This window comes from Neoarius graeffei, chromosome 8 (genome assembly GCF_027579695.1).
Source record: "Neoarius graeffei isolate fNeoGra1 chromosome 8, fNeoGra1.pri, whole genome shotgun sequence".
NCBI lineage: Eukaryota > Metazoa > Chordata > Actinopteri > Siluriformes > Ariidae > Neoarius > Neoarius graeffei.
In genome coordinates this window covers 12,467,211-12,492,449 of record NC_083576.1, presented here as the reverse complement: position 1 = coordinate 12,492,449, position 25,239 = coordinate 12,467,211, and the positions used below count along the sequence as shown (strand labels likewise).

General features: G+C 42.4%; 1 protein-coding gene across 1 annotated transcript in view; it reads right to left on the bottom strand.

Moving 5' to 3' along the window:
- The window catches only part of fstl5 (follistatin-like 5), a 427,630-nt gene that overhangs the window by 24,685 nt on the left and 377,706 nt on the right, over positions 1 to 25,239 (bottom strand). Inside the window, exons 15-17 of the mRNA XM_060926685.1 lie at positions 20,918 to 21,067; positions 3,306 to 3,413; positions 2,713 to 2,837 (exon numbers count right to left, since the gene is read on the bottom strand). Of these exons, the coding sequence (XP_060782668.1) occupies positions 2,713 to 2,837; positions 3,306 to 3,413; positions 20,918 to 21,067 (383 nt within the window). The remainder of the gene's footprint in view (positions 1 to 2,712; positions 2,838 to 3,305; positions 3,414 to 20,917; positions 21,068 to 25,239) is intronic.

The window sequence follows — 25,239 nt, the reverse complement described above, 5'->3', positions numbered from 1 at the left end:
CAGCAGTGTTGCCAGATACTGCTGATGTTTTCCAGCCCAAAATATGTTCAAAACCCGCCAAAATGCACTTGAAACCGCCCCAATCTGGCAACATACTGCTGATGTTTTCCAGCCCAAAATATGTTCAAAACCCGCCAAAATGCACTTGAAACCACCCAATCTGGCAACACTGGCTAGCAGCAGTAATGCCGCAGCAATTATGCCAAAAAGAAAATGTACCTTTTCCAAAGATTTACAGGGCACCTACCCCTTCCTCCAAGAGGTGCAGAACAGTGCGCACGAAGCCTACAGCACACACTGTAAGTGTTCCTTCTCTGTAGCCCACGGTGGTAACGCCGATATACAGGATCGCATTAAAACGGATCACTCTTCTTGTAAATATACGTAGGCTAATGCATTTTGTTTAGGGTGGGTGGATTGACAGTCGCCTTAGCTTTGTTCCTGTGCTTTGTTCTTGTACTGAGTTGGGTAGCCTATGTCGCAAATGCTGTGCGCTCCTGTGGGGCTTTCCTCGGGCTGTCGCCCCTCTCCTCCTTTACTGCTGTTTTGTTTGAGTGTATATTCTCAAATCACTTGTCTCCTTTTTTGTTTCTGTTTAACATACCATTCTGACAGTTTGGCCATATTGCTGTGTTGAACAGCTTGTTGCACCTTCCATTAAAGTGTCCACTTTTGTACACATCTTCTTGCTTTATTCATGCAGTTGTGGGGAATGGTTAGTAAGGTTGATTCTGACCTAGGTTATGTTGAGGTCACATATCTACTTTTTACGGTAAGTTCATGCTATAGTGCATACAATTTTAGAGCTATAGCCTACATGTGCCTATGCATTCTTCTTGGTGTTCTCACAAACAGGTGAAATAAATCAGTTTAAATTTGGCCTATGGACATAGCCTGGCCTATTCTCAGCCATTACAAAATCTGTTGTCTGACCATAATTTAACTGATCTGTATGCCACTACGCTACTAGATAACAAAATGCCTGTTTCTTTTATTTCATGTGAGATGTTGATAAATGTGAGCTTCAACAAAATGATAATAGCACCTCTGTCACGTTTACGTAAAAAAAAGGTGTGTGTGCACGAGCATGGTCGCGCGCAAAAGTGTCCCGGTTTCAGACTAGGGAAATCTGGTCACCCTATGCTAATAACCAGTTTCATAACTAATGGGGTGTCTTAAATATGCACAGATTCAGCCTCAGGGGGACCTCCGCCCTACCAAACCACTGAACCCCCCTTTGGAGAAGGAGGTAAGCAGCAATACAACCCATAAATGCTTTAGGATTGAAGTTTTTAATGAGCGAGCGCCATATACAGTTTGCTAGATTAAAGTGTTGCTAATAACGGACACCAGTCAAGTGTTTGACATGGTTACGTGTGTGGAATGTTCACACGTTCTAAACCATTGGTTTCAAATTGAGGAGCTGGAGAAAGCGCAGCACACATAGAAGAGGGATAGAGGTTACAACATATGAAGAAATACGTACGTAATTGATCAAATTGAAATGTCACTCCGTGTCACTTTGAAATAAATTTATAATAAGATGTTTCCTGTCGGGCGGCACGGTGGTGTAGTGGTTAGCGCTGTCGCCTCACAGCAAGAAGGTCCGGGTTCGAGCCCCGTGGCCGGCGAGGGCCTTTCTGTGCGGAGTTTGCATGTTCTCCCCGTGTCCGCGTGGGTTTCCTCCGGGTGCTCCGGTTTCCCCCACAGTCCAAAGACATGCAGGTTAGGTTAACTGGTGACTCTAAATTGAGCGTAGGTGTGAATGTGAGTGTGAATGGTTGTCTGTGTCTATGTGTCAGCCCTGTGATGACCTGGCGACTTGTCCAGGGTGTACCCCGCCTTTCGCCCGTGGTCAGCTGGGATGGGCTCCAGCTTGCCTGCGACCCTGTAGAAGGATAAAGCGGCATGAGATGAGATGTTTCCTGTCTTTTATGGGTAACATTTGCAATGTGTGGGCAAAGTTGGGGGGCCCAAAATTCTAATCTTTCATGGGGCCCAAAATTTCTGGCGGCGCCCCTGCTAACACCTCCGTCTTTTTAGCATTCACCTTCAACCCGTATCTTTCCAGACTCTCCTGCCATCTCACAAGTCTGTCCTGAGCCGGATAACTGTTTTATTGTAAATACACAGGTGATTATTTAAAAAAAAAAGTCTTAAATTATTTCAAACGTCAAAAGCAGCATGCAAATGTATAACGATGTGGCGCAGACTTGTCACTTATCTACGCCGAGGTCACATAAAATACTTTGTTTTGAAATTGATAAATCAAATCACAATTCCACCTTACCCTTGAATAGTTTTCGACCAAACTTCATAGCATCTTTAGTGCTTTTAGGAACAGCATTTTTCTTTCATAATCTGTAATTCTTCCTCACTTACGATGACGAAGTAATTGGGTACCGTTTTGATGAGTCACTCGAGGTGATTACTGAAAATATTCCAAATCTCTCGACCGATCAGCATGTGTGATTTTCCTATAATCACTTCTGTATTTCTACTAAAAATTATTACTCTAAACTTGTATACATACAGTATGATTGTAGTATAGTATGAATCCTGGGATGAGCACAAATGTTTGATTACAGGAACAGTTCTTGGGTATAGAGCTACAGTTTCATGGTGAGAATATTCACTGATGCAAGGATAAGGCTTGCTGTGTAAGACCATGGATCCACGTAACCTGTCTGACAGTCCATCATTCTGCCATACCTGACATGGTTAATGATGAGGCTTGATGGTGGGATGAAGAAGTCGTCCACTCGGTCGAAGCGATGGCCCACCGGTGGGGTGTGAATGATGTGGTGGGATGTTCCACCACTAGCCTGCTTGATCACCTAGCACACAATGAAAGAGCCATGTGACATGTTTGTAATGGACTGGTAATTCTCACGGACATGGCAGCTTGACGATCTCATCTCTTATAGCACACACAGAGATCTTTCTGCACCAGGAAGCTCATCGCTTACAGCTTTATTTGGAGCTGTAATTTGAAATGTGGCTCCACAGGGGTTTCCTTGTATACTGATTCAATCGTGTTACATCGTTTGTAGATGGCCTGAAAATGTCAGCAGAAATCATTCAGGGATGAGGAAAGGAGGTTGCAAGCTGTGTATGAGAATATTCCTCCACTCCAGTTCGAGAGCCGTTGTTAATAAGAGCTGATATTCATTTAAGAGGGGTTGAGTGACAGATGTGGGCGGCTGCAGAAGATGTTGGGATTAGCGCACTTGCAAATTTGATTTGTACCTTTTAATAGTGAAAGCCGGGTTATGTAAAAGATGTATTTTTTTTAATCCTTTTACCTGGAGTGTCGGGAAGTTCTTCTCCAGATCACCCCAGCTTAGAACCCACACCTGGTCATGTGATTTATCATAATGGAGCTTCACTGGGACTCTGTCTGTGCTCACAGTCTGCAAACAAGTCAACAAAATCAAATCAGTGAGTGCAAATCAACTGCGTTTGTGATTATTTTAGCATGGTTTTATAACAAGCTTCATAATAAAGTCGACAAGAATGGAATGAATCTGAATCCAAACATAATTCATTTTCCAATTTCACTCTAATCTTACAATATTAACTCCGTTATTTAACAGTTATTCACTGAAGGTGAAGTGAATATCCGTGAATAATAACCGACATGAATTCGAGGTTATTATTCACTGAGCCTGAGGTGGATAATTGTTTTAGGATAAATACACTAGTTATTTTTTAAAAAATTGTATGAAAAAAAATCACAATTTAAATTTTCAAAAGCAGCATGCAGATGTAATAAAGGCGTGGCTCAGATTTGTTTCACTTATCTATGCTGACTCACATAAAATACTTTTGTTTTGAAATTGATAAAATAAATCACAACTCCACCTTACCTTTGAATAGTTTTTTTAAGATATTTTTTGGGCTTTTTTTCACCTTTATTGGATAGGATAGGAAATGAGTGGGAGAGAGATCGGGAAATGACCTCAGGTCGGAATCAAACCCAGGTCCCCGGATTTATGGTATGGCGCCTTAGCCACCTGAGCCATGACGCCCCCACCTTTGAATAGTTTTAGACCAAACTTCATAGCATCCTTAGTGCTTTTAGGAACAGCGTTTTCTTTCATAATCTGTAATTCTTCCTCACTTACAGTGACAAAGCGATTGGTGGCCATTTTGCTGAGTTACCTGAGGTAATTATCGAGAGTTATTCTATCCACATTCGCTGGATATGAGCAATCCCACGCTCTGATTGGCTACTCTACTACAAAGCTATCAGCTCATATACCGTGAGTAGAGAAAACCAAAATGGTGGAGCGTGTTGCTGAACCAACCGAGGATGAAATAAAAACTCTACTTGGGGGGGGAGGAATACAAACAAATTCAACAAAATATGGAATGAAAGTATTTGATGGTAAGAACATATCTTTTTTTTATTTTTCAAGAATTATTAAAGTATTTTTCACAAATTTCTCCTGTCATTTCGCCGGTTTGTTTACATTCTAAGCGGAAATTATTTTGTTGGACGTTTTGTATAAAGTTTTTATTTATTGAATTTGCAAAAAATAAAAATACTGTTTCTCAAAATCCAGTGAATGTGGACAGAATAAAACAGTTATTCCACTCAATCTCGTCGTACATGGCTTATAGCCGCTTCGCCGCTCTGTGCCTCGTCGGCTATCAGCTCATGAACAACTCAATTTCATGGAATAATTGTTAAATTTTCCGAATTTCTCAACCAATCAGTGTGCATAATTTTCGATAATCGCCTGTGTGTTTATACTAAAGGGTATTATAAAGTTTCTGCTTTTGAAAATGCACTTCCTTGTTGGACATAGCCTTAATTTTGTAAATTTGCTAGTTTTGTTTTCCGCTAATCGCTCAAAGCATTAATTCCAACAGGTTTATTTAGCATTAGCTCATGAGCAAGCCACAATCTAGAATTGTCAGGGCAGAATATTCAACAAACAACCCCACAAATTTTGTTGAGTGTTCAATTTGATCTACTTTTACTCTTGAATACTTGAATAAAATTTGTTTGCAAGGCACAGAGGAAAATCTGTTGCCCTACATTACCTACACATTTGTGGTCTTTCTAAGAAGCAGTCATTAATCCACCTGAACTGATTCAAAATGAGTATGTTATCATAGGGAACAAACAACCAAATGGTGAGGGTATTCCAGGACCGAAAAACACTTCACAACAGTGTTGTAGTTGAATCACTAAACCTTAAGTCGGAGTCCAGTCTCGAGTCCCCAGTGTTCAAGTCCAAGCCATTTAAAGAAAATTTTGAATCGAGTCTGACACAAATGACATAGCTGTCACACGCGCACACTCTAAAACATATTGGAATTACCATGGAAATGTTTACAAGCAGGGTGGCACGGTGGTGTAGTGGTTAGCGCTGTCGCCTCACAGCAAGAAGGTCCTGGGTTCGAGCCCTGTGGCTGGCGAGCGCCTTTCTGTGCGGAGTTTGCATGTTCTCCCCGTGTCCGCGTGGGTTTCCTCTGGGTGCTCCGGTTTCCCCCACAGTCCAAAGACATGCAGGTTAGGTTAACTGGTGACTCTAAATTGAGCGTAGGTGTGAATGTGAGTGTGAATGGTTGTCTGTGTCTATGTGTCAGCCCTGTGATGACCTGGTGACTTGTCCAGGGTGTACCCCGCCTTTCGCCCGTAGTCAGCTGGGATAGGCTCCAGCTTGCCTGCGACCCTGTAGAACAGGATAAAGCGTCAAGAGATAATGAGATGAGATGTGTCCAAGCCCTTGAATGCTAGCACTAGGTTCTGTTCTACTAGCAACGGGATTCGCTAAGAACGAGACTCCAACCGCACCATTTGACTATGGCTGTTGCTGCCTTTACATGAAACCGTCTCTGCTACTGTATTGGATTAACGTTGCTGCTCGACTGCCCCGTTTTAGTTAACAGGCTACAGTTAAAAAGCTTGTTCATTGCTCTGCAAGCCCCGCCCACTATCAACAGGGCAAATAACATGAGAGAGGGTTAACACTAGCTAGTTCATCGTTCAGCAAGCAAGCCCCGCTATCAACAGAGCAATGAACATGGCGCGTCACTTCCTTCTCTGGGTGGAGTCTTGCCAAATGACGATTGAAGTTCGAGGTTGTCCCCGTCGTCTCCTCGATAGTTCTTCTACATATGGAACACATAGCAGTGCATTTTTTTCCCACTGCACGAGAAATCTGTATAAGCAAAGCGGACAATCCTAGGGGCTTCTCTCCAGCGCCATTAACGTAAGTTTGTTCCTGAACATGATGTATGAACAGGTGAATGTGCATTCTCTTGCACGAAATTAGTATAAAAATTAATGCAGATATAAATATCTTGTGCCAAATTATTATGGCATGTTACAAAAAAAAGAAAAAACCCGAGTCCTCATCTCCAATTTATGAATCTGAATGCAGTTAATGCACGAGTCCAAGTCATCAGTGCTCAAGTCCAAGTCAAGTCATGAGTCCTTAAAGTGCCATTCCACCATTGGATGTATTCTTTGGCATAAAATACAATATATTTTGACAACATATATAAATGGTATCACTAGATAGAGAAATCTTTTAGCTTCAAAATGATATATCAAACATAATTTTTTGACAACGACAAGTATATTAATTTTGCGACCAAAGTCACCTACCCTTTTAATTTCCGCGCGTGATGTCATCGGCAGGTTCCCCTTCTTGTGTACCGTGTGACGTGGCACATATTATCAGCAACGGTGGATAGAACGCGATAAAAATAATACCAATAAATCTAGCTAATACCAATAAATCTAGCTAACTGAAAGATTAACTCAAAATTTTTCGCAATTTTTTTGGCCCCCATATACGAGGAGAAATGACTCTCTCACTTTGGGGGTTTCCTGGTCTAAAAATAGACCGACACATGGTACACAAGAAGGGGAACCTGCCGATGACATCACGTTTCACTACCGCGCGGAAATTAAAAGGGTAGGTGACTTTGGTCGCAAAATTAATATACTTGTCGTTGTCAAAAAATTATGTTTGATATATCATTTTGAAGCTAAAAGATTTCTCTGTCTAGTCATGTTGTCATAAAATATATTGTATTTTATGCCAAAGAATACATCCAATGGTGGAATGGCACTTTAAAATTAGGGCACGAGTCCTGGACTCAAGTCTGAGTCCTTTACTTGAGTACTACAAGCCTGCCTAACACTTTCACTAATGGAAATGCACTAACACACTCAGCCTTTACAGTGAGAAAGCAATTCTCTTCTAAAAGGAAATACTCGTACAGTATAAGGAAGTCCATCCATCCATTATCTGTAACTGCTTATCCTGTGCAGAGTCGTGGGCAAGCCGGAGCCTATCCTAGCTGACTATGGGCAAGAGGCGGGGTACGCCCTGGACAAGTCGCCAGGTCATCACAGGGCTGACACATAGAGACAAACAACCATTCACACTCACATTCACACCTACGGTCAATTTAGAGTCACCAGTTAACCTAACCTGCATGTCTTTGGACTGTAGGGGAAACCGGAGCACCCGGAGGAAACCCACGCAGACACGGGGAGAACATGCAAACTCCGCACAGAAAGGGCTCGAACCCAGAACCTTCTTGCTGGGAGGTGACAGTGCTAACCAGTACACCACCATGCTGACCAGTATAAGGAAGCATTTTAACGAATACATTCACACATTTTATTATGCCACAATGAAACTGACTGCTCGCTGTAACCTTTTTTTGGTCACCCAGTGATATATTTGTGTCCTTCACTGGGAAATAGTTTTTGTGCCAATTTCACACACTACACCCTCGATGTGAGAAGATGTGAAATGATCATATTTTCAGATGGGTGAAATATTAAAAGTTTGAGGCAGGGTCATTTGACAACGTGCAAGATTACAAGATGGGAAGGGACTGAAATGAGTGTGGATGTTTTTGTAGGCTGAAAAAGCATGAGCCTTTGTTGACACAGACTCGAGTCCCTGTGCATGCTGTCATCAGGGAGAACAGATGTGCATGCTGTGTTTCGGTTCCTGTCGCCATCTTCAGAGGATTAGACTGGCAAGATGATTCTAAACTTTGGCCAAGTAACATTGCTGCTTGGAAATATATATATTTTTAAATTAAATATCCCTGATATTTTGCGACGTCACATGTATAACTTCTTTTTCTCTTGTTTTTGAACAAATATTTGAAAAATCTCACAGTATCTGCTGGCTCAGGTGGCTAATTTGCACATGGTAAGCTGAGATAATGAAGCCAAATCTCTAGGTGACCAAATAACAAGCATGTGACCCCAACAAGAGGCTTCCTGAAGTCTCCAGGGGAGGCCTGGCAGGGAAAGAGATACCTGCTGGTGCCAATCAGGGCATTAGCAAAGACAGAAAGGAAGATTTATTCATTCGACACACCCGCCAGTTTCTTTCCAGCTTCCTGCCAAGCAGGACTTTGAGAAACACACAGCTGAGACCCCTGACGCCAATGAATCTCAGAATCTACAGCTTTTATTGCCATTGGCCTACTGTTATGGCCAGTAATTATAATTCTCAGGTAATTTGTGCTTCCATCTGACCTTATAGTACATCAGAGACGAACCGTCAGGGCCTTCTAGGCATTCAGAGAAGCCCAAACATATCAGCATTTCAAATGTTATATTTTATTTCTTTCATTCTTTAATTTCTTAATAATTTCATTATACTTATTCTCTTCTAATTTGGCCTCATTTTCTATCAAATTGGCTTCAGAAATGAAAGGGTTACTGTCCTGAAAACAGTAAAATCAAGTTATCCAATGAGATTTTTTTGTTTGTCGTGTCTAGGCTGAGAAGAGTTTAGAGCTGCTCGCTCATTGGTTAGGACTTCATTGCCAGGACAGAAGGCCATGCCAGTGTATGGTTATGTAGGAAGTGACAGATGAATTAACCAATCAGATTTTGATTTATAGTGGGAGGGACCAAAAATGTATTGCCCTCAGACTTCTCAAAGGCCAACATACTAGTGCATCTCAAAAAATTAGAATGTTGTGAAAAAGTTCAATATTTTCCATCAGTTATTTAAGAAAGTGAAAATGTTATATATTATAGACTCATTACACATAAACTAAAATGTTTCAAGCATTTTTCTATTTTAATTTTAATCAGTATGGCATACAGTACAAAAACATAAAAAAAACCCATCTCAAAATATTAGAATATTTCATTTCGAGTAAAACAGTATGAACACAGTGTATCTCTCGGTCTAGTTCAGTACACACAACCACAATCATGGGGAAGACTGCTGACTTGACTGTTGTCCAGAAGATGATCACTGATGCCCTCCACAAGGAGGGTAAGCCACAAAAGGTCATTGCTGAAAAGGGTGGCTGGAAAAGGTGCACAAGCAACAGGGATGGCCGCAGTCTTGAGAGGATCGTCAAGAAAAGTTGATTCAAGAACTTGGGAGAGCTTCACAAGGAGTGGACTGAGGCTGGTGTCAGTGTATCAAGACCCATCACGAACAGACATCTTCAAGAAAGGGGATAAAACTTTCGCATTCCTAATATCAAGCTACTCCTGAGCCAGAGACAATGTCAGAAGTATCTTATCTGTGCTAAGGAGAGAAAGAAATGGACTGTTGCTCAGTGGTCCAAAGTCCTCTTTTCAGATGAAAGTACATTTTGCATTTAATTTGGAAATCACGGTTCTAGAGTCTGGAGGAAGAGTGGAGAGGCACAGAATCCAAGGTGTTTGAAGCCCAGTGTAAAGTTTCCAAAGTCTGTGATGATTTGGGGATGCCACGTCATCTGCTGGTGTTGGTCCACTGTATTTTATCAAGTCCAAAGTCAACACAGCCATCTACCAGGAGATTTTAGAGCACTTCATGCTTCCATCTGCTGACGAGCTTTTTGGAGATGCTGATTTCCTTTTCCAGCAGGACTTAGCACCTACCCACAGTGCCAAAACTACTACCAAATGGTTTGCTGACCATGATATTACTGTGTTTGATTGGCCAGCCAACTTGCCTGACCTGAACCCCATAGAGAATCTATGGGGTATTGTCAAGAGGAAGATGAGAAACACCCGACCCAAAAATACAGATACGCTGAAGGCCACTATCAAAGCAACCTGGGCTTCAATAACACCTTAGCAGTGCCACAGACTGATCACCTCCATGCCACACCGCATTGATACAGTAATTCATGGTAAAGGAGCCCCAACCAAGTATTAAGTGTATAAATGAATATGCTTTTCAGAAGTTGGACATTTCTGTATTGTAAATCCTTTTTTGATTGATCTTAGGGAATATTCTAATAATTTGAGATATTGGATTTCTGATTTTCATGAGCGAAAGCCATAATCATCAAAATTAAATAAAAAAAGGCTTTAAATATTTCACTTTACATGTAATGAATATAGAATATTTCATGGTATTCTAATTTTTTGAGATGCACTAATAGTCCAGCTAGTGCTATCGAGAGTAAGTAGCACAGGGTAATGACTGAGAAACTAAGATTTCTGTCTCCAGACTCTTCTTCCCAGCACTGTGCTGTACTGGTGAGCACTGTCACCTCACAGCAAGAAGGTCCTGGGTTCTAGCCCAGCGGCCAACAAGGGTCTTTCTGTGTGGAGTTTGCATGTTCTCCCCATGTCTGCATGGGTTTCCTCCAGGTGCTCTGGTTTCCCCCACAGTCCAAAGACATGCAGGTTAGGTTAACTGGTGACTCTAAATTGACCGTAGGTGTGAATGTGAGTGTGAATGGTTGTCTGTGTCTATGTGTCAGCCCTGTGATGACCTGGCGACTTGTCCAGGGTGTACCCCGCCTTTCACCCGTAGTCAGCTGGGATAGGCTCCAGCTTGCCTGCGACCCTATAGGACAGGATAAGCAGCTACAGATAATGGATGGATGGACTCTTCTCCCATGCACATGTAACAATGTCATAGAAATAAAGGTTTTTTTTTTTGGTGAACTTCCCCAAATCCATCCATCCAACTATCTGTAACCAGCTGACTATGGTGGGGTTTACATTAGACCGTATCAGCGGATCATCAGATTAACGTTTTTAAAATGATTCGCGTGCACACAGCAACGCCAATACACGATTCGCGTGCACACAGCAACGCCAATACATGGATACGCTCGGCTCTGCAGGCATCCTGCGCTCCAAATCACTCCGCCCTGAACAGCGAGTGCCCTCTGGAGGGTGCGCACTCCGGCCCTGCGCAGCTCACAGAGCGCGCGAGTGAAGCGCACGAGCAGTGATTCGGGACTGAGCTGCTGTGTGTGTGATCCCAGTGCATATCGGGCATGCGCGTCACTTACCACTTGCAAGTGGAAGGATGGCAAGCCTAAAGACAATCATAACTACACAATGGGCAGTATTTGCATCAGTATTTGCAGTATTTTCATACTTTTATACTCTTTAATGAAAGGTGATACAAGGCGGAAGTCCGCGCCGTTTTTCAGCAGTCGCGTCACATGACCAACGCCAACGAATCAGGAAGGTGGATGTCACAGTGACGTTGTCCAATGACGACGCCAGCTAGAGCTCAGCACAGCGTATCCGCGTATTCTCAATGTTTATACAGCACCGGACCAGATACGATCTGGATTGAATATGTGGACCCTGGCGGATTCCCGTTTCCCGGCGTTTCCAGGCGTTTTAATGTAAACGGACAGTGCATCCGCGAAGAAAACAAGACCGATACGGTCTAATGTAAACTTGGCCTATGTGTGAGAGGCGGGGTTCACCCTGAACAAGTTGCTAGGTCATCACAGGGCTGGCACATAGAGACAAACAACCATTCACACTCACATTCACACCTACGGTCAACTTAGAGCCACCAATTAGCCTAACCTGCATGTCTTTGGATTGTGGGGGAAACTGGAGCACCTGGAGGAAACCCATGGGGACACGGGAAGAACATGCAAACTCCACACAGAAAGGCCCCTGTTGGCCACTGGGCTCGAACCCAGAACCTTCTTGCTGTGAGGTGACACTACTAACCACAGTACTAACGTGCCGCCCTTTTCCCCCAAATCCCTCTATTGCAAAATATGTTAATTTGTTGGGTTCTGTTAATGGTTCTACTACTGTTTTTGATGGGGCATTAATTAGTGTAATACACCTGTGGACATTATCATGCTTAGGATATCTGGAAAGGGGTAAGCTGGCTTTGAGAATCCTGCATGGACAATATTCATTAATACAGTCTATATTATTTTTATTTTTCCCCAAGGTACGATGTTTACTTTTTGATGTACGAATGTTTTGACACACACTGCTGTTTGTATCGGATCAAATATTTAAATTTGCGTCGTAAAATTCCGTGTGAAAAGTCGAGTGTTTATCTGAGTCGCCATTTGGCTTGGTGCTAACTGGTGTATTAAGTTGTTGGGATGCCAGAATACTTTCCCCTATCGCTGTGTGGCGATAGCCCTGCCATTCATTTTTTTCCAGAATAAATACTGACAGATCAACTTTTTGCCGCCTCTGCATCATCTATTAGCCACATAGAGACTTTTAGTTATCATTAGAGTAACTGACAGGTTTTAGTCACTTACACACGCTCGCGCCATTGTTTTTCACTCATACTTAAGTATTCATTTTCCTGTGTGATTTTAATTAGTTACTTTTAAAATCAACATTGACAACTATACACAACAGTGCTACCTGGCACCCTGCTGCTAATCCCTTGCAAAAATCCTTTGCTCTGTTGCTTTTTTGGTGTGTTTAGCTAAGTTATGGCTGAGCTCAAGTCCCAGCTCTGATAGTAACGGTTTGCCACTGTAGTATAGCAAGATTTACTTGAGCATTTAAACTCCACAAGATGTTTGCTGTTGGGGGAACAGTGAGAATTTGATGGACTGGTGTGCATCCAGGGTGTATTCCCACCTCACACTTTTCCACTGTGACCCTGACAAGGACAAAACCCTTCCTGAAGATGAATAAATGCATTTGAAGAATCTGATCAAGCAGTCCTCAGAACCCATTGGATCATCTCATCTCATTATCTTTAGCCGCTTTATCCTGTTCTACAGGGTCGCAGGCAAGCTGGAGCCTATCCCAGCTGACTACGGGCGAAAGGTGGGGTACACCCCGGACAAATCGCCAGGTCATCACAGGGCTGACACATAGACACAGACAACCATTCACATTCACACCTACGGTCAATTTAGAGTCACCAGTTAACCTAACCTGCATGTCTTTGGACTGTGGGGGAAACCGGAGCACCCGGAGGAAACCCACGCGAACACGGGGAGAACATGCAAACTCCGCACAGAAAGGCCCTCGCCGGCCACGGGGCTCGAACCCGGACCTTCTTGCTGTGAGGCAACAGCGCTAACCACTACACCACCGTGCCGCCCCCATCGGATCAAAACCTAAGAAATTTATATATGTTCTTCAAGCATATGAAAAAAAAATTCATGAGTACAAGAATTTATTCAGTCGTCTTTATTTTCCTGATCAGGATCAAGGTGGATCTGGAGTACAAGGTTGATCCCAGTCCACTGAAGGACACCAAAGAAGTACTTATTTGCACCTAGGGGCAATTTTGAGTCACTAATCCACCTACTGTCATGATTTTGGGATGGGAAGCCATGGCCTAATGGTTAAAGAAGCAGCTTTGGGACCAAAAGGTTGCCGGTTTGATTTTTTTTGGACCAGCAAGGCACCTAATCCCCAACTGCTCCCCAGGCTGCTCTGGGTATATTGTATGTTGCTCCGAATAACACCGTCTGTTAAATCCAGTGATGTAATGTAATGAAAGGAAACCAGTTGCCGACATTTTGCAACATCAATCTTTTTCCATTCTTCAACAATAACCTCTTTTAGTGGCTGGATGGAGAGTGATGCTCAACTTGTCTCTTCAGAATTCCCCAAAGAAAATATTTCTTTCCACCACAAAGGTGAAGGCTACAAGAAGATCAGCAAAGCTTTACTTATCAGTCAGAATACTGTAGCAAAAGTGGTATAAAAATTTAAGAAAGATGGAACTGCAACCATCTCACAGAGATGTCCAGGTCATCCACGGAAGTTAACATCTTGACAGGAGCGTCTTCTGATGAGAAGGGTTGAAGAAAATTGGCATGCAAGTTCACTGCAATTATCTAAAGAAATAGAATGCCAAACTGGGGTGACTATTTCCGTGACACAATACGGCGTACACTGCAGAGGAATGGCATGCATGGATGCCGTCCATGAAAGAAGCCTCTCCTAAAGCCCAGGCACAAAAAAGCCCATCTACCGTAGAGTTTGCCAGGGCCCATGCTGACAAAGATGAAGACTACTGGGACTCTGTACTCTGGAGTGATGAGACCAAGATAAATGTTTTTGGAACTGATGGCTTCAAAACTGTATGGTGTCGCAAAGGTGAGGAATACAAAGAAAAATGCATGGTGAAACATGGTGGTGGCAGTGTCCTTATGTGGGGCTGCATGAGTGCTGCTGGTGTCGGGGAGCTGCATTTCACTGATGGCATCATGAATTCACAGATGTATTGCTCTATACTGAAAGAGAAGATGCTACCATCACTCCATGCCCTTGGTCATCGTGCACTTTTCCAACATGACTAAACACACATCTAAGGCCACTGTTGGATTTCTGAAGGAGAACAGGGTGAAAGTGATTCAGTGGCCAAGTACGTCTCCTGATCTGAACCCAATCGAACACCTATGGGGAATTCTGAAGAGACAAGTTGAGCATCACTCTCCATCCAGCATCCAGTCACTAAAAGAGGTCGTTGTTGAAGAATGGAAAAAGATTGGTGTTGCAAAATGTCGCCAACTTGTTCATTCCATGCCTAGAAGACTTGGTGCTGTCATTAAAAATCACAGAGGCCATACAAAGTACTAGATGTAGTAGTTTTTGTTGTGGGGTGTACTCATTTTTGCACCACCCTAATTTGAGTAAAACTGAAAAATGTGTAATCTAAGTTTACATTATTAACCTTACTTTCACGTTATTACAACCCCGATTCCAAAAAAGTTGGGACAAAGTACAAATTGTAAATAAAAACGGAATGCAATGATGTGGAAGTTTCAAAATTCCATATTTTATTCAGAATAGAACATAGATGACATATCAAATGTTTAAACTGAGAAAATGTATCATTTAAAGAGAAAAATTAGGTGATTTAAAATTTCATGACAACAACACATCTCAAAAAAGATGGGACAAGGCCATGTTTACCACTGTGAGACATCCCCTTTTCTCTTTACAAAAGTCTGTAAACGTCTGGGGACTGAGGAGACAAGTTGCTCAAGTTTAGGGATAGGAATGTTAACCCATTCTTGTCTAATGTAGGATTCTAGTTGCTCAACTGTCTTAGGTCTTTTTTTGTCATATCTTCCGTTTTCTGATGCGCCAAATGTTTTCTATGGGTGAAAGATCTGGACTGCAGGCTGGCCAGTTCAGTACCCGGACCCTTCTTCTACGCAGCCATGATGCTGTAATCGATGCAGTATGTGGTTTGGCATTGTCATGTTGGAAAATGCAAGGTCTTCCCTGAAAGAGACGTCGTCTGGATGGGAGCATATGTTGCTCTAGAACCTGGATATACCTTTCAGCATTGATGGTATCTTTCCAGATGTGTAAGCTGCCCATGCCACATGCACTAATGTAACCTCATACCATCAGAGATGCAGGCTTCTGAACTGAGCGCTGATAACAACTTGGGTCGTCCTTCTCCTCTTTAGTCCGAATGACACGGCGTCCCTGATTTCCATAAAGAACTTCAAATTTTGATTCGTCTGACCACAGAACAGTTTTCCACTTTGCCACAGTCCATTTTAAATGAGCCTTGCCCCAGAGAAGACGTCTGCGCTTCTGGATCATGTTTAGATACGGCTTCTTCTTTGAACTATAGAGTTTTAGCTGGCTACGGCGGATGGCACGGTGAATTGTGTTCACAGATAATGTTCTCTGGAAATATTCCTGAGCCCATTTTGTGATTTCCAATACAGAAGCATGCCTGTATGTGATGCAGTGCCGTCTAAGGGCCCGAAGATCACGGGCACCCGGTATGGTTTTCCGGCCTTGACCCTTACGCACAGAGATTCTTCCAGATTCTCTGAATCTTTTGATGATATTATGCACTGTAGATGATGATATGTTCAAACTCTTTGCAATTTTACACTGTCAAACTCCTTTCTGATATTGCTCCACTATTTGTCGGTGCAGAATTAGGGGGATTGGTGATCCTCTTCCCATCTTTACTTCTGAGAGCCGCTGCCACTCCAAGATGCTCTTTTTATACCCAGTCATGTTAATGACCTATTGCCAATTGACCTAATGAGTTGCAATTTGGTCCTCCAGCTGTTCCTTTTTTGTACCTTTAACTTTTCCAGCCACTTATTGCCCCGTCCCAACTTTTTTGAGATGTGTTGCTGTCATGAAATTTCAAATGAGCCAATATTTGGCATGAAATTTCAAAATGTCTCACTTTCGACATTTGATATGTTGTCTATGTTCTATTGTGAATACAATATCAGTTTTTGAGATTTGTAAATTATTGCGTTCCGTTTTTATTTACAATTTGTACTTTGTCCCAACTTTTTTGGAATCGGGGTTGTAGTTAAACAGATGTTATATTAAACTTTGTCTTTTCAACATTTTGGAAATTGTTTGTGTTCATTGAGATATTGCTTAAAATGTTACTTTTCAAAGGGGGTGTACTCATTTATGCTGAGCACTGTATGTGGTATGTCAGTGCAACTTATTTATGTGAAGCTTGTTTTATCAAGTGGGGACACTTGCTCTTTTTTATCCAGCAGGCTCTAACTGGAGCATCCTGGGGCACAGAAGTAAACTCAGAAATATTATTTTCCTCAAGCCATCAGACTCTTAAACAGTCAGTGACAACATAATATAGCATAACACCCATCTTGCACCAAAGTTTGCACTTTGCACACCGAGTATGTACACTCCCTACCCAGAGTGATGTGTGTTTTTGTATACGAATTTTTTTTTTTTACCGTGCGTGTACATTTATATTCATATTTGCAATTATATATTTTGTTTAGTAGATTCTATATATTAATTTACACTCACCAGGCACTTTAATAGGAACTTGTTGTTGATTCTAAGATTCCTGTTCTTGGCTGTGGCAGTGGAACCCATTGTGGTCTTTTGTTTTCTGTTACATGCTGAGATGCTTTTCTGCTCACCATGGTTGTAAAGAGTTGCTATGAGTTACTATATCCTTCCTGGCAAAAAAAAAAGCTCAAACCAATCTGTCCATTTTCCTCTGAGCTCTCTTATCAACAAGGTGTTTGTTTCCACCCACAGAACCCACAGATGCCTGGGAGAAGTGGCGTGTGGTGTGCTTGGCGATTCTTTCCGTGGAGGACACTGAGGATATTTACCTATTCGGAACCATGATCACAAGATTTTTGCCGATTGGACTTGGCATTGCCCTGGTGTATCAAGGAAATCAGTTAATGGTGGCAGCTGTTCAAAGCCCCACAAAGCTGCCCGACATGATTGAGGCAGTGGGCAGAGCTGTCGGCACTCAGACTGTGGCTGTTCAGAACTTGAGTCGCAACATTGATAACATCATGGAGAAGTTGATGGCTTTGCAAAGAGAAATGGATCATTTTGGTGGCCAGAATGGACAAGCGGGTTAAGCGAAAAAGGACATGTCTACCCATCTTAAGTCTAAACAAATTCCAATCTTATCTTGGCTCTCCCAGCCAGCACTGCCTTCAAAGCCGTTGCTGTAGAAACGCGATTCTCCCCCTGGAGTTCACTGCAGTGAGACTCTGTGTGTGTGTGTGTGTGTGTGTGTGTGTGTGTGTGTGTGTGTGTTTTCCTATACTTTCTTTCTGTCTGTACTATGAAAGCTAAGTCGAACCGGAGTCAAATTCCTCGTGTGTGTAACATACCTGGCAATAAAGTGCTTCTGATTCTGAACTGTCCCTCACTCAACTTGGTGCTTTTTGTTTTTTGCACCAGTCTGTGTAAACTCTTGAGACTGTTGTGTGTGAAAACCCCAGGAGATCAGCAGCTTCTCGTTGAAATACTCAAACCAGTCCATCTGGCTCAAACACAGCACCCGTACCGCAGGGAAAGTCACACTTTGAGATCACAATTTTTGTTTGAAGTGAACATTAACTGAAACTCTTGATTTGTATCTGTATGATTTGATGCATTGTGCTGCTATCAAGGGATCAGCTGATTAGAGAACTGCATCAAACAGCCGGTGTTCCTAATAAAGTGGCCGGAGCGTGTATGTCCAGTATTTGTAAGTGGAGCAACTATAAACATTTCAATTTGCCATACTTTGATCAGCTTCAGATTTGTTTCTTTTAATCTCCAGATTACGTTGTGTAACTCAAGTTTGAATGATTTATTTCAGTTACATGAACAGTGAATTAATGAAAAGAATGTGCAATTCGATTACTGTCTGTTAATGACTTGAACGAAAGCAATCCAAAACAAATCCAGAAATAAAGATAAAACTAGCCATTCGCTTAGGACAAAAATAATGACACCCCATGTCAAAAGAAAATGTTAGTACTTATTCTTAAGTTGATCAATTTATATACACTACCGTTCAAAAGTTTGGGGTCACTTTGAAATTTTCTTTCAAAAATAAGGACAGCACTGTTCTTTTCAATGAAGATCACTTTAAACTAATCAGAAATCCACTCTATACATTGATAATGTGGTAAATGACTATTCTAGCTGCAAATGTCTGGTTTTTGGTGCAATATCTCCATAGGTGTATAGAGGCCCATTTCCAGCAACTCTCACTCCAGTGTTCTAATCGTACAATGTGTTTGCTCATTGCCTCAGAAGGCTAATGGATGATTAGAAAACCCTTGTACAATCATGTTAGCACAGCTGAAAACAGTTGAGCTCTTTAGAGAAGCTATAAAACTGACCTTCCTTTGAGCAGATTGAGTTTCTGGAGCATCACATTTGTGGGGTCGATTAAATGCTCAAAATGGCCAGAAAAATGTCTTGACTATATTTTCTATTCATTTTACAACTTATGGTGGTAAATAAAAGTGTGACTTTTCATGGAAAACACAAAATTGTCTGGGTGACCCCAAACTTTTGAACGGTAGTGTATATTTGGTTAATTTTATTGCTCTCAGCTTGACTTTTTATGAAACTTTTTGTAAACATGGCAGTTCAGTTTGGCCATATTGATGAATGAGGTCCAGTGGTCACAGTTGGACCAAAGTTAACACTATCCATACTACTAAAGCAGGGGTGTCAAACCTGATCCATAAAGGGCCTTGTGGCTGCAGGTTTTCATTCCAGCCATGCAGCAGCACACCTGACTTGGCTCATTCAATCAACTGAACTGTCTTCACACAGTCAAATACTTGCAGCCACACCCACCCTTGATTAAAGGGTGGGTGTGTCAGTTGATTGAATAAGCCAAATCAGGGTGCTGCTGCATGGCTGGAATGAAAACCTGCACCCACAAGGCCCTTTATGGATCAGGTTTGACACCCCTGTACTAAAGGAAGGCTGTCTGTCTCTCTGTCTGTTCACCGATGTACGGCTGGACGCCCATACTCCATACTTTGCACATGGATTGGTGACACCCCAGAGGGGCCCAAGACAACATTTCAGATTTTCCAAAACATGGGATTTGTGCTAATCCAACACACTATTCATTTCCCATAGGCTGCATGCTCATGCTAACACACTGCGTGCAGCCTTGGTGGGGAATCCCCTCCCCCACTCGCCTGAGAGTTTCAATTGTATGGGACCTCGCAATCAGCGCTCCTTACTGGAGGCTTCTGCGACAGCCGAGTCTACATCACCGAGGAGACACGGGGAGCATTTCAGCCTCTGTGAAGAGCACCATTCAGAGGAAATCAGGTTCATGGGCAAGAACTACTAGTTAAGTCTATTAAGACGAAGGTTGAATGTTTTTTTTTTTTTGAAGATCTGAAAAACTTTCAGGTTGTCAAGCTAAATTGTTAGCTGAAATCCAGTTGATAACCCAAGCACTACGGCGGCACGGTGATGTAGTGGTTAGCACTGTCGCCTCACAGCAAGAAGGTTCTGGGTTCGAGCCCAGTGGCTGACTGTGTGAAGTTTGTACGGTATGTTCTCCTCGTGTCTGCATGGGTTTCCTCCGGTTTCCCCCACAGTCCAAAGACATGCAGGTTAGGCTAATTGGTGGCTCTAAATTGACCGTAGGTGTGAATGTGAGTGTGAACGGTTGGGTGTCTTTATGTGTCAGCCCTGCGATGATCTGGTGACTTGTCCAGGGTGTACCCCGCCTCTCGCCCATAGTCAGCTGGGATAGGCTGCACAGGATAAGCAGTTATGGATAATGGATGGATGGAAAACAAGCACTTGCTTAAGTATCAAGAAATAAAAGGAAGTAAAGCTTCAGTTACTACAGGATCTTGAGCACAAGCCACAAAAATCATGCTACAAACCAGCGAGGAGAGGAATCTTGAACACTGTACAATTTTATAGGGTTGTTGAAGTGTTCTTAAATTTCTACATGTAAGACTCTTTGAAAGGTTTTACATAGAAATTTTAAATAGAAACCAACTCCACCCCACCCCCCAAGGAGTAAAGGAAAGTTTTTTAGGAAAGGAGAAAAAAAAACATATGGCAAGTGTATTCACTTTTCTTTTCATGTTTTCCCAGTCTGGCTGAGAGATTTTAGTTTCCATTATCATTGAAGACAGGCTACAACATGGTTACTATGAAAACGAACCACTCATACAGGAATCAACTGAACGCTCTGCTTTTCCACTTGCAGCATGAAGAATGGTGTTGGAGCTTTAAATGGAGTTCATCAGACATTATGCCATGTGCCGGAGAGCTGTACAAAATAAGACGTAGCAGCAACTCTACACTTAGAAATCTCTACTTATGAATTATGCAAGGAAGTGTGGTTCTGGTGTCAACGGACTTCTTCTTTCCAGATTCATTAAATATATTGGAGAAGTATGCTCGAAAAATACAGTTGTAGACGTGATCATTAATTTGCCAGCTTACCTGAACAGCCTTCTGGGTTTGGATATCTACGATGAGCACTCTGTTCAGCATTGGCTGGGTGGCGTATATAAACTTATCCTTTATGTTCACAGCTGAAGCCCAAACACACTTCTGGTCGTCATCTCCCTCTATTTTTGGGCAAACGTCCTCCTTTAGAAACAAGGACAGTAGACTACTTAGCAAAATGTACACGATTAATAAATCTTTAGTAAATTCCAAAGAAATTATTCACCTCTGGTGTAAAGAAGAAGAAGCAGCTTTAAAAAATAAATGTAAAACATATGGTGGGGTATATTTCTTGTTCTTCATGACTCCTGTGGGTTGAACTGAAGTGGGTGCTTAGACTCAGAAGCTCAGAAGAGGCCGTATGCGCAGGTTTTGTACATTTAACTGAGCTCAAATTGCAATGAGGCTATCAATATAAACAAATGGAGCTTTGCTGGGTATGGGGTAATTCTTTCCAATACACTTATCCTAAGAGGAATTTCACTGTGATTTGCAGCTGCTAACTTGGAGATCCTTCTTCCACTTCACCTTTTTCCTTCACGAATACAACATTAAACCTTTTCATGAACATTACACTGACTGGCCACTTGTCTTGATTCTAAGATTCCTGTTCTTGGCTGGCAGGAGTGGAACCCAATGTGGTGTTCTGCTATTGCATGCTGAGATGTTTTTCTGCTCACCACGGTTGTAAAGAGTTGCTATATCCTTCCTGGCAAAAAAAAAAAAGTTCCAACCAATTTGTCCATTTTCCTTCGACCTCTCTTATCAACAAGCCATTTGTTTCTACCCATAGAACTGTCGCTCACTCGACTCAATGTTTTTTGTTTTTCGCACCATTCTGTTGTAAGACTTGTGTGTGAAAACCCCAGGAGATCAGCAGTTTCTGAAATACTCAAACCTGGCTCAAACCAGCACCCAATGCCCAGGGTATTATCTACAAATTGAGAAAAGGGTGTCTGATGGCCAAGTAAAGAACTGGTAGGGGGGTCCAGGGGCATGCTCCCTGAGAAAATTTGAAATATTGAAGTAAATTTTGGGCACTCTGGTGCAATCTTGGCATGAAAAAGCAGTTGGAAGAAGCTCTTAAAATAATATTTTAAGTAGTGAATTTCTGAAAAAGGAATTGGTCAACTCAAATAATTTCAAGAAAATTATTTATTTTGTGCCATTTTTATAGCACGTGTAGCCTTTGTGCCTAATTCTGCAATACACAGTCCTGATTAGCATGGTGTGGTAAATTGATAATGGCTGTCGCAATAACAGAAGCTGGCACCAATACTCATGCCCAGGGTAATTTGCGGTAATTTGGTAATGGCTGTCCCAACAACAGAAGCTAACCTTTACATGTACATATCGAGTGTGTGTAAATATGAGAGACTTCACATGTGTCAGATGAGGTTGAATGAAATGTTCTGCGGCTTCCTCAAATGGGAAGTCCTCAAAACCTATCTCGGCATAGCTTAGACGAACAAGGCGGTCCAGTGTACAAATGCTAAGTTGGTTGTGGAGGCCAACCTTTATTCTGTTGCTACAGCTGAACCTGGCTGTTGTATGAAACAAGGGCTATGGTTGGTTGCTGTGCTATGTGCTGGCCAATGGGAGCGCTCTATCGGTTCTGAGCAACAAATCATGTCCTGCTTCAGAAATAAGGGAGAATAAATATTATAATGGAGAAACACACATGTGGGATGCAGATTTATTGTGCTATTTGGGGTCCTCGCTCGTCCACTCATGTTTATTTTGATCTGCCAGTGCAACTAATGTTGCTCTGTTTTGTTTCATCGTAATTTTCTCTAATAGGGACTTTGAAGCCCAGCATTGCAGAAAATTACCCGTTGACTTCTACTATTGGCCATCGAAAATAAGGGTCGATGGGTCTCTAGATAACATAGACCCCATGCCATCGTGAAAGTCATGCTTTGAGATCACAATTTTTTCCATTCTGGCGGCACGGTGGTTAGCACTGTCGCCTCACAGCAAGAAGGTTCTGGGTTCGAGCACAGTGGCCGACGAGGGCCTTTCTATGTGGAGTTTGCATGTTCTCCCCGTGTCTGTGTGGGTTTCCTCTGGTTTCCCCCACAGTCCAAAGACATGCAGGTTAGGCTAATTGGTGGCTCTAAATTGACCATAGGTGTGAATGTGAATAGTTGTTTGTCTCTATTGCCCCTTTTCCACCAAAGCAGTTCCAGGGCTGGTTCGGGGCTAGTGCTTAGTTTGGAACCGGGTTTTCTGTTTCCACTGACAAAGAACTGGCTCTGGGGCCAGAAAAACCGGCTCCAGGCTAGCACCAACTCTCTGCTGGGCCAGAGGAAAGAACCGCTTACGTCAGCTGGGGGGCGGAGTTGTTAAGACCAACAACAATAACAAGACTGCGAAAGATCGCCATTTTTAAGCGATGAGAAGCAGCAGCTGTACAAACGTGAAGTCAGCCATTATTATTGTTGTTGTTGCTGCTGCTTCCGCATTGTTTTTGCTTCGATATTCGCGCCAAGGTTTATGCAAACGTAGCGACGTAACTGACGTATACAGCGACGTAATGACGTGGCTTCTCTTAGCCCCGCGAGCTATGGAAAAGCAAACTGGTTCTCAGCTGGCTCGCAAGTTGAACGAGTTGTGAACCAGCACCAGCACTGGCCCCGAACCAGCCCTGGAACTGATTTGGTGGAAAAGGGGTATATGTGTCAGCCCTGTGATGATCTGGTAACTTGTCCAGTGTGTACCCTGCCTCTCGCCCATAGTCAGCTGGGATAGGCTCCAGCTTGCCCGTGACCCTGCACAGGATAAGCGGTTATGGATAATGGATGGATGGATTTTTCCCATTCTGATGTTTGAAGTGAACATTAACTGAAGTTCTTGATTTGTATCTGCATGATTTGATGCATTGTGCTGCTGTCAAGGGATCGGCTGATTAGAGAACTGCATAAAACAGCAGGTGGACGCATGGGTGTTCTTAATAATAATGTGGCCCGTGAGTGTACTGCAGCAATGAACATTTCATGAAAAAAGAAAAAAAAAAGTCACTGATCGCTCTTCTGTGTGTGCCTAGCTGGCCTCGCATTTAGTACTACAGCAAATCTGAATGGGGACTGAAAATTTTCAGATATTTAAATTGTATATAAAGATTTTTCATGCTGTAACAGAATCCAATACTGTGTTCTTGTCAATAAGTGTCAAACGAGAAATCTGTGTTAGTGTTTCGTACATTTCTGGACATATTTGCATCCTGGAAACACAAATTCATGGAGCATGAAAAAAAAAAAAGTTAAAATACACTAATGTTTTGATAATTTTCCAACATTCCCCCCAGACAGCATTTGTGCTAAGCTCCGCCAATACCGGTACGTCCTGACGTGTGACTGATGTCCTAATAAAGGCTCGGTGCTGTGGGATTCAGTGCACAGACGAGCTCTATGCTCGCACTGCTGCCTCATCAACAGCTTGAGCTCTAATCAAACACAAAAGCCCTGATCAAACCAGCAAAGAAGGAGCAAAATGTTCCTTTAGGAACGTGTGTAAATCTCACTGTCGTCTATCAACTGCACCAAAATGTGAGAGACAAAAGGAGAACGTGTCCTTTTTATGAGAATAGGACCAAGGAGTCCTGTAGTGTCTCAGCTCGGAGTGAGCCCTGAGATAAATGGTTCAAGTTGAAATATTGTCCATGACCTTCAGGAAGCTCATATCGTTAGTGTGTTGTGTAAAATTGTGGGACGTTCCTCTATGTGAATCTACAATATCGAAGGTGGGATTTTTCAGCTCAGGTGACTCAAACCTCTCATTGTGTTTTCTGTCCTCAGTCTTAACTGTGAGCTCACACACTCTGGGTTTCCAAACTACTAAGTCGAGATTCAGCAGCTGGTGATGAAGGATCCATCTTTTAACTGGATAAAATGATTGGAGATTGGGAAAGAGATCATGAATTATTTCAGTTCTGAGCACATCTCCATGATCGCGACTGGATCTCATGCAAAATTCAGAAGAATTTTAATGAGTGCGAGAAATTTACTTGGATTTCATACAGTATGGGTAAAGAAAGGGTCCAGTCACTAATCCCACACCTGAGATTAACTATAATGCTTTATAGCCTTCTAAAAGGGTTGATTTAGTCCAAATTTGAACACGAGAAAGACCAGGAAGTAAATTTTGAGCTATGGGTCATATGTTAAGCACTTATCTAATAGTCTAAAGTCTTTCCTGCGCCATATCGGGAGCATTGGGCGCCGCCGATCTCCATTTCCGGACCATAGCCCTCGGCCTCTCGCCTATACAGCTAGGGTTACAGTGGGAGGCTAGTCCTCTGGTAACTGCGAAAGTTT